The 9925-nt window shown below is 52.7% G+C and overlaps 2 protein-coding genes across 4 annotated transcripts in view; one reads left to right on the top strand and one right to left on the bottom strand.

The window, feature by feature from the left end:
• Nucleotides 1–934: 934 nt before the first annotated feature.
• MRPL48 (mitochondrial ribosomal protein L48) lies at nucleotides 935–6000 on the bottom strand. 2 transcript variants are annotated; one of them, XM_027660055.1, is made up of 8 exons: nucleotides 5702–6000; nucleotides 5414–5466; nucleotides 5208–5275; nucleotides 4806–4891; nucleotides 3738–3910; nucleotides 2472–2574; nucleotides 1721–1810; nucleotides 935–1143 (listed from the first exon to the last, which is right to left on the bottom strand). In XM_027660055.1, the coding sequence occupies exons 1-8, from the start codon at nucleotides 5720–5722 to the stop codon at nucleotides 1069–1071; spliced, it is 669 nt and encodes a 222-aa protein (XP_027515856.1). In that variant the 5' UTR covers nucleotides 5723–6000; the 3' UTR covers nucleotides 935–1068. The 2 variants fall into 2 exon arrangements, with proteins under 2 accessions (XP_027515856.1, XP_027515857.1); XM_027660056.1 differs by having other exon boundaries at nucleotides 5208–5245; nucleotides 5702–5996.
• Nucleotides 6001–9434: 3434 nt separating this feature from the next.
• The window catches only part of RAB6A (RAB6A, member RAS oncogene family), a 42906-nt gene continuing 42415 nt past the window's right edge, over nucleotides 9435–9925 (top strand). Inside the window, exon 1 of one of the 2 annotated variants that reach the window (XM_027660058.1) lies at nucleotides 9435–9693. In XM_027660058.1, the coding sequence (XP_027515859.1) occupies nucleotides 9624–9693 (70 nt within the window). In that variant the 5' untranslated portion in view covers nucleotides 9435–9623. The remainder of the gene's footprint in view (nucleotides 9694–9925) is intronic. The other variant, XM_027660057.1, reaches the window with a different exon arrangement.

Below are 9925 nucleotides of genomic sequence, written 5' to 3'. Positions count from 1 at the left end.
GGGTTTGGAGGATGTGGCCTCAATCTGCACCAGGCTGGACATCAGGAGGAATTTTTTCATGGAAAGGGTGATCAGGCATTGGAAGGGGCTGCCCAGGGAGGTGGTGGAGTCCCCATCCCTGAAAGTTTTTAAGGAAAGACTGGATGTGGCACTCAGTGCTTTGGGCTGGGGACAAGGTGGGGACTGGCCACAGGGTGGACTCAGTGATCCCAGAGGGCTTTTCCAACCTTCATGATTCCATGGTTGTGGATTTCCATTTCCAGCCCAAAATGTCCCTGGTTCCACAACAGCCCTGCCATGGATTTCCACTTCACGTCCTTCCCAAAGCTTTTCCCACCACCAATAACCTCGTGTCCCACCAAATGGGATTTTGAGGATGGGATTTATCTCCAGGGAAGCCCCAGGATAATTAGGAGTGGGGGAAAAAAGGATCCTCCTCTGTCTACCACTTCCTGGCAAATAAGGCAAGAGAAACAAAGCAAAATTGCCTTTTGGAGGCTGGAAAGGGAAGCACATCCCTGGCTTTTGCCAGAAGGAACTTCCCAGGCTGTTTCCCAGAAAGGTGGGTGCTGGGTTCCCCAAAATTACAGCAGGATCAGGAGCACAAGCAACACCTGGACAGCCCAAGTTTGGGGGAGAGTGTTAATGAGTTACTTTCCCTGTGTTTAGTGGAAGGTCCTTAAAAAGTGGGGGAAAAAACTTCCAAACAAACCAGTTTGGAATAGTTTTCTCTTGGAATCCACCAAATCTGCTTAGAACAGAATTCCTGGGATTGTTGCAGCACAGCATTATTCACCTGCAGGGATTTCTGCAGAAATTCCCATCTGTCAAAAGCAGAACAGACAAGAATAAAAGAATAAGAAAGAACTGAAGGAATGTAAAGCCATATTCCATTGTGTGGATTCCACTGCTCCCAGTACAAACCAGTCAGGTATAAACACATTATTCATCTTTATTGAGACAACCAACAGTGGGAATTCCTTCCAATTCACCGAGTTCTCAGCACAGTGCTCACGGAATCCCCCTCTGGAGGCTGGAGCAGCCCCTGGATGGAGCAGTTTTCCTCCCTCAGCCAATCTGTGCCAGCAGCTCTTCCAGCTCTGGCCGAGCCTTCAATCTGCTCTTGAAGTCGGCTTCTGTGTGCTGTGGAGGGAGGGAAAACCAGCCAAGGAAATCAGGATTAACAGGAAAAACTAAAGGCTGAAATGCCCTGGGAGTGGGAAGTCACTCAGTGCTGGAAAACTGTTGGGCTTGTCACAAAACCCAAGTTTAACCCCCCACTCCAGAGCGAATTCCATCAAAACAGGGCACAGTGTTTGGGTTTCCTGTCTCAGCTTTGCTCCCAACTGCTCCATGAAGCTTCTGGGAATTCCAGGACAAGTGGTGGAGCAATGCTGGAGTGAAACATGCCCTTTGGACTCACAAGGAATGTGTGGCAGCAAAGGAAAGGAACCTGCAACCTGCCATCTCCTGTGGATCTGTGGGACTGGCTGGGAAGTGGCACCAATTAGAGGAGGCTAAATGGGGAAGGAAGCACTCCTCAGGAATTGGAAGCAGTGGGTTTTCATGGAGAAGGGAGGGCCTGGCTCTGGGAGATCTTGGATACTCTAAGCCCAGAGCAGGAGCAGCCTCAGGGCCAGGTCCAGATCCTCAAAGGAAATTCCTGACATGGATCATCTCTGCTTCCTGAAAGGAAAGGCACTGGGAAATGCAAACATACCTGTTTGATGAGGAGATGGACCCCCTCGGGCTGGTTACTCTGGATAACCTCCAGGAGTATTGGAGCAAACGTGGAACTCAAACCACTGATCTGAGGGAAGGAATGACACAGCTCCAGGACAACCATCCCAGGACAGTTTGGGTTGGAAGGGACATTAAACATCATCCCATTCCACCCCTGCCACGGGCAGGGACACCTCCCACTATCCCAGGTTGCTCCAACCTGGCCTTGGACACTCCCAGGGTTAGGGCAGCCACAGCTTCTCTGGGCAACCTGGGCCAGGGCCTCTCCACCCTCACAGCCAAGAATTCCTTCCCAATATCCCATCTAACGCTGTGCTGTGTCCACATGAATCCATTCCCCCTTGTCCTGTCCCTCCATCCCTTTTCCCCAGTCCCTCTCCAGCTCTCCTGGAGCCCCTTTAGGCCCTGCAAGGGGCTCTGGGGTCTTTTGAAGCTGTTCCTAACAGTATTTTTAAATTTCATGGAATTTTTCCAATCATCCATCCTTAAACATGGCTTTTCTATCTCTTGTATGGAGCATTCTGCAGAAAATAGGTAATAAATGTGGTGCCTGAAATTACATAAAACCGGGAAACCTCTTCCTGCTTCCACTTTGGAGGGAACTTTCAGTAAGAGATCAAATGAAGGCTTTATGCCCAAATTACACCTTTCAGCTCCAACTGTGGAGGGGTTTGGAGAGCCTGTGCTGCAGGACAACCACAGGAATATCAGGAAAGAGCAGTTCCTACCTGGACAACTCTCTGGTGGGTGGTAAGGACTGCATCCAGCTGCATCTTGGATCCTTTCTCTTCCAGGAACAGCACCTCGTTGGTTTTGGTGGGCATGGCATAGCTAGGGGAGCCAGAGGGCAGAGCTTAGGACAGGCAGGACATTCCCTGTCCTAAGGACATTCCCAGTGCTCTACAGGGATGGATCAACCATCCAAGGAGATGAACTTTCCATGAGGAATTAATTCTGCAAACAGTGTGTCCTGCAAAGGAAGCACTGGCAGAGGCCAGGGTTTTATGGGACGGGGATGAAGGAGAAGCTTGGAGCACCTGCTGCCAGGAAAAAGCTGGACTGGCTCCAAACACCAGCCTGAGACATTTTACATTCTTTGTAGTTGAAGGAAAGCAACAGTTGTGACTTATTTTGTCATCAGGGACAGAGCTAAAAACTGCTGCTGCAAAGTGCCACTCCAAAGACATTGTTCTCCCCTCAAATTTAACAGGAATATGACTGGGCAGTAGAGCAGACCCTGCTCCCAGCAGGATTCCAGAGACCTCAGCATCCCTATCCCCATTTCCACAGCACCAATTACATCCTTCTGCCCACCTTTTCCACTAAAATTCTCACTCCAAGGGCAAATCCTTCCTTTCTGGACACACTGAACCAGGTCCAACCACAGAGGGCGGAATTGAAAATCCACGTTTTGGAGAATCTACCACTGTTTTCATTCCCTCATGGCAACTCAGGGCTTCTCCCAGTGCCTGCAGCTCCTTGGGAGCACTTCAGCACTGAGGTGCTTCCTCACATCCCTCAGGCATTAAATCCCAAGCTGCCGTTGGGATAATCCTGTTTGGGATCTGGTGTTTACCTAAAGCATCCTCTGCTCCCAAAGTGAAGCAGCAGGAAGCTCATCCAGCACTTCAGGGGCTTTCCCAAGTTCATTCTAGTTTGGATAACCAGCATCACTCACTGCACAGAGCCTGGATCAAACACCAGGAAGGAAAACCAGCAGGAAATGTCAGCAATACTTAAGCCAGGTTTAAAGCCTTAAACAATAACATTAAACCCAGAGGCTTAAAGCCCTTTTTTCCTCAGAGGAATGAGATGGAGCCAGATATTTTTTCCTTGCTGGAACAAGCCCATTATAACCTTCCTCATTTGAATAAATATACAAAACTGTAGGGATACACAGAAACAGAACAGGGGGCGGAGGAGAGGTTTGGATTTACATCCACATGGGAATCAGAAGGACTGGATGGTGCCCTGGTCTCCAAGGTGTCCCTTACCTCTCATTGACCTTGATGGAGAGCCTGTTGCAGAGCCTGTGGACATACTGGGCAAAGTGCTCCACCAGGCACATGTCATAGGAAGTCATCTGGATGTTGACATCTCCATACTCAAACTCAGTGCCAGGATTGATCTCCTTCATCTGCACTCTGTCCTTTTTCTTCTTTGGAGTCTGTTTTCCAAAATAAAATAAAACAGGGAGTTTGAGCAACACTGGGAATAAAACCCTGCCGGGTTTCCCGTGGGGCTTCTCCTCTGATGGGTTTGTCAGCCACATCCCAGCCCATCTGTGCTCCCTCTCCCTGCCTAAAAACTGGGATGGCATTATCCTGACAGCTCTTCTCAGCTCAGTTCTTGGATGGCAGCACCACAGGAAAAATACCCCAAAGAAAACACATCCGTATTTTTAATTTCTTCCAGAGAAAATCAATTTCTCCCAGAGGTAAAAAAAAAAAAAAAGGGAGTAGAAACAGCAGGAATACAACTCCTTTTTCTTTCAGGTCCTGTCCACAAGGCAGCTGTCTTGGTGGTGTTTCCTCCTTCCACAAAAAATTGTTGTCTTTCCAGGGAATGTCAAAAGGTGACATGAAAATAGGACCTGCTGACAATAACTCCGGTGTGAAATCCAGCAGGAGAAGGAAATTTCTCCCTCCCAAGGGAATTTCCACAGGAATGTGCTGGACAAAATGAGTGAGTGGGGAAACTTCATGGAGTCATGGAATGATTTGGGTTGGAAGGCATTTTAAAGCTCATCCAGTGCCATTCCCAACTTTCCGCTATCCCAGGGTGCTCCAACCTGGCCTTGGGCACTCCCAGGGATGGGGCAGCCACAGCTTCTCTGGGAATTTCATCCCAGCCCCTCACCACCCTCACAGGGAAAAATTCCTTCCCAATATCCCATCTAAACCCTGTGCTTTGTCCATGTGAATCTATACCCCCTTGTCCTGTCCCTCCAGGAATGTCACACAACACTTTTCCCCAAGAGAAACAGCAGGAAACGATGCCATTATTCCCTCTGGATGTGATTTATCAGCCATGGAATTCATAAAATAATTCCTTCTGCCTACCTCTGCTGGGAGCAGGTATTTATATCTCCCAATTCCATGAGTAGGACGGGATTTGTAGGATCTGTGGCAACTCAGGAGAGCAGCACCTGGAAATGGAAGCAGAACTCCTGTCCCAACTCACAGCTCGGTGTGGGCAGCCACAAATAAGGAAGGAAGAGATTAAAAATATTCACTTCTCAGGTGAACTCTCAAGGCAACAACAAAGAAGAATAAAAGAGGCTGTGGGTAGTTTGGGAGACCAGGGAAATGTTACAAAAAAAGAAGAAAATGTTAGGAAAAAACATATGGAAGTGGAAGAGCATCAGCTCAGGTTATTTAACCAGCCCAAAATTGGCTAAAAAACCCCTAAAATTAAAAGGAAACACAAATGCTCCATTTATTTGGATTAACAATGGACTTTACCTGCAGCACACAGATGGTTTTCTCTGGGTGTTGGTACTCTGGAGGAAACAAGACAATGATTAAAAGTTCTGTAAGAAACAAGATAATCATTAAAAGCTGTGATTTCCCCCACCCATGGAAAAATATGTGGCAAATCTCCTTTGGCCATTTTTGGGGGGTTTTTAATGCCTGTTATTGTGTTTTACTCCCTGGTTTCAGGCACTCACCTGCTAAGGGCAAACAGCTGCCTGAGCATCGCTCCCTTCTCCCAGCACAGCACCTGGAATGGCCGAAACACAAAGAGAGTGGCAGATCCTCAGGGAATTGTCACCAACACCCCCAGATTACAGCAGGGACAGGAGCCAGGGAACGGCTGGAGCTGTGTCAGGGCAGGGTTAGGCTGGATATCAGGGAAAGGTTATTCCCCCAGAGGGTGATGGGGCACTGAACAGGCTCCCAGGCCCATCCCTTCCCTGTGTGTCCCCTATTCCCGTTCCCATTCCCGATCCTTGTACCTTCGGCACCGCCGCCATCATCCCATCCTCGGTCCGTCGCTCAAACCGTCCCCCCACTGGGCCCCGGTAAACCAAGCACGGGTCCCCCCCGCCTCGCGGCTCCCGCCTCGCGTTCCGCCCATCGACAATTACAATTTTTGGGCAGCCCCGCGTTCCGCCCGCCGAGGCCTCACAGAGGCGGCAGTTTCTGGACAACCCGCGGTGCTGGCGGGGCCCCGGCGCCCTGCGAGAGGCGGCGGGCAGGGTGTGGGGGTGCGGGTGGTAATGGTGGACACCTCATCCCTCCGTCTCCGCACGCACCGGGCAGCGCCGCCTGGCGGCAGCAGCTACACAGCGCGCCCCACCCTAGGCCAATCACCGCGCGTCTTGCCGGCTACGGCCCGCCCTCCGCCAGCTTCTCGCTCGCTGATTGGCCGCTCGTCGCGTCTATCACGGCGACGCGGCCATGTTGAGTGTGGCGTGGCCACGTGGCGGTGCCGAGTATGGTGTCCGACCCCGCCCCTGGGGGAAGCCATCTTGAGTGTGGGTCTGGCGGCCATCTTGAGTGTGGCGTCGCGGCGGCCATTTACTTCGTCCTTTATTTTTATTTCTTTATTTATGTCTTTAGAATGACTAAATCCTGAGTGGAGGAAGGTTGGGCTGGGAGGAACCTCCTCCCTGATTTCCCAGCGGCGAGAGAGAAGGTGGGCACGGGGGTCTGCCTGGGAAGAGATGGACGCTGCGCGGTCCTTGGAGCCCCCCCAAGCCTGGACAGCCTGGAGTTGCTCAGGAAAACCCATCCCATGCCAAACTGCCTCCTCCTGCCTCTTCCACACAAACCGTCCTTTCTCCCAGGCTCTTCCCTACTCCCTTCTCTCCTGCCTAGCCCCGCTTTTCCCCCTCCTTCCATGGCCAGTGCTTCAGAGCCCCCATCTCAGATCTGTTCCTCCTGGGTGGATCAACTGGAATTTTGTCTGAGGACTCATTCCCTCTCCAGCTGCTCTTGGCTGGAGCTGTCAGGGCTCATGGTGGACTTTCTCCCTCCAGTTCACCTGAGTTCATCCACGTGGCAAGTCTCCTAGTGCCTTTGTTTCCTGGAGGGAACGTGGAGGGGGCAGAGGGAACTCGCCTCACCTTTGCTCCCTCTTCCACAACGCAAGGACACAGATTCCCAGCTCCAAGCTGTATTTCCCTGGTGCTCCTGGCCCATGACAGAAGGGCCCACGTGGATGTTGTCCTACCCTTTGATCCCACCTGGCAAGCCCCAGGCAGGGGGAACGATGCTCGAGGAAGGAGTCTGAGCTGGGTTAAGGCCGGCACTCCCATTCCAGAAAACCTGGGCTTCTCCTCCCAGGAACTTTGAATCCCCAGAGGAAATTGAGGAGGGGCTGCTGTGCCTGGAGGGGACTGGCTGGGCCTGTGTTTTTGGGGAAGTTGTGATGAGCACCACCATTAAGAGCACGTCCAAGATGACTCCTTATTCCATGCCTTCAAATGCTGAGTGCCCATGGAATGGGGCTGCACCCTTAATTCCCTCTGCCCCTCCTGGAAGCAGATCACTTCTCTCTCCATGACAGCATCTTCCTCATCTCTCCTGCTCTTGATTTTCCCTGGATACAAAGATAGTGCTGCTCTCGGCAGCTTGTTCTGGTGGCTGAGCAGCCTCCCTGTTGGGAACATGGCCCTTATTTCCAACTGGAACGTGCCTTTCTTTGCCTTTTGGATGTTTCACAGCCAGGGAGCAGAATCCCTGTTGCAGGAGCACAACCTCCCAACCTTTCTGTGACATTTGGAAAGAGAAGCTGAGGTGACTCAATGATTTCCTTTTTTATGTAATGCACTAAAAAAACCACCAGGCAGCTTTTCCTAGTTTTTTAAAGGCTTCCCAGGCTGCAGAGAGGAATTGTTTCATCCATCCTCTTCTGCCTCACTGCAGGTTTCTCCCTGCCATGGAGCTGGATGTGCCCACACAGCCAGAATTCTGGCACCTGCCCCTCCTCAAGCAGCAACCTGGAGGAGCAAAGCTGCCCTGGGAGAGCTGAGATCCAGCACCTGGAAGTTTCCACTTCTTTTCAGGCTTGTCCCATGACAAAAGCAATCCAAAAGTGTTTAAATACACCATGGAAGAAAACCTCTGGTTTTCTGTGTCTCCTCCTCTGCCTTCAGCCATTGTTTTCCATGGGATCTGCGGGAAAGATCCCAGAATCCACCCTGACACATAAACAAGGACAATATATGTATTTAAAATTTGAAATTATTTAAAGCAGGTCTCTGATGGTCTGGATTCCCCTTGGTGCAGGAGAGCAGCTACACAACTGCTATGGATGTGCTCCCAGGTGCTGGGTGTGGAGCAAGCAAAACAACACCTTGGAGAAGCAGTGAATCACGTTGAGGGAGTATAAATGAAACAATCAAAAACAGAAAGGGTTTCAAAGCAGGGGATTAAACAAGCATTTCTCTGACCATCAGAGCAGAGAGGCTCTGGAACAATCCCCCAGATGGGAAAAAAGGTGGACAACCTACTCAATTCCAGGTGGAAAATACCCTGTGGAGCTTTATTTGGACCTTGTTGAGTAGATTGCAGGAGATTTGGACCAACATGAATACAACTATGGGGCAGGAGCTGCAGACCCCGGGGGGCTCTGTCATCCAGCACGTTCTTGTTTCGGTGGGATGTTCAGTGGGAGCAGCAGGTGAAGCCCCAGGAAATCCCCAAAATCACATTTTGTGTTCACATTCCAGCCAGAGAGTCTCGATCAGGATGGGATTGCACCAGTGTGGGAGAGGAGGGAGCAAGGCTGCACTGACAGGAGACATCCCAAAGCCAAGGTTTAACCAGGAAGGGCCAGGATGCAGCTGGGAACCTCCTAATGCGCTGAACCTTGAGGGCAAAATGGGGAGAAATGGGCAAAAAATAGCTATAAAGGGAGAGCTGGCCCCAAGGCAGAGGGTCCCCTGCAAAAGGACGAGTGGGAATCGTTGACCTTCCTGGAAAATGTCACCCTCTCTGAGGGATGTGCTGGGGACATCGTGGAGTGAGGGTCTCTGGAGATGCTCTGAGAGGAATATCCGTATCCATTTGGGATTAAGCCTTTGGTTTGAAGGACTGTACTGGTTCCTCCCCGGAGCCCGCGTGGGCTGGGCACATCCTTGTGCTGCGCTGACGCCGAGGCTGTTTCGGTGACGAGGCTGTTTTGGTGACGTGGTGAAAAGGGGTTTTATTGCAGCTGGAGAAGTGATGGGAGCTCCCACAGCAACCAAAACGGCACAGATCTGTCCCCAAAAGGGCTCCAAGGGCTGGATTCCCTCTGCTCTGGGACAGGCTGGGAGCGCCGGGGATGTTCACCTGGAGAAGGGTCTGTGGAGACCTGAGAGCCCCTTCCAGGGCCTAAAGGGGCTCCAGGAGAGCTGGAGAGGGACTTGGGACAAGGGATGGAGGGATAGGACAAGGGGGAATGGATTCACATGGACAAAGCACAGCATTAGATGGGATATTGCGAAGGAATTCTTGGCTGTGAGGGTGGGGAGGGGCTGGAATGGTTTTCCCAGAGAAACTGTGGCTGCCCCATCCCTGGAAGTGTCCAAGGCCACGTTGCAGCAACCCGGTCTGGTGGAAGCCGTCCCTGCCGGCGGCACGGGGGCTGGAACGGGCTGATCCCTCAAGTCCCTCCCAGCCCGCCCCATTCCCGCTCCGTGAGGGCGGGCGGCTCCCAGGGCGCGTGCGCGGGGCGGGCGGAGCGGCGGCTCCGGGAGCGCGGGGGGGGGGAGCGGCGGTACCGACACCGACACAGACACCGGCACCTCACCGGGCTCCGCAGCCTTCGCCGGGGAGCGGCAGCACGAGGAGGAGGACGAGGAGGAGGAGGGCGGAAAGCAGCGGGAGCGGTCGCGGGTCCCGCCGCGGGGAGCGGAGCGAGCGCGGGGCGGCGGCGGCTCCTCCATCATGTCGTCGGGCGGGGACTTCGGGAACCCGCTGCGGAAATTCAAGCTGGTGTTCCTGGGCGAGCAGAGCGGTGAGTCACCGCCCGCCTCGGGCCGGGAAAGCGGGGGGATCCCTTCGGGCACCCGCCCGACCTCGGGGGAGCAGGAGGGGACCCCACTCGTCACCCTCCCTGACACCCACCCACCCTTGTGGGGATATAAAGGGACCCCACTCCTTACCCTCCCTGACACCCACCCACCTTTGTGGGGGCATAAAGGGACCCCACTCCTTACCCTCCCTGACACCCACCCACCCTTGTGGGG

Source organism: Corapipo altera, unplaced genomic scaffold (genome assembly GCF_003945725.1).
Source record: "Corapipo altera isolate COAL_440 unplaced genomic scaffold, ASM394572v1 74, whole genome shotgun sequence".
In the NCBI taxonomy this organism is placed as follows: domain Eukaryota; kingdom Metazoa; phylum Chordata; class Aves; order Passeriformes; family Pipridae; genus Corapipo; species Corapipo altera.
This window is presented reverse-complemented; position numbering and strand designations above follow the sequence as displayed.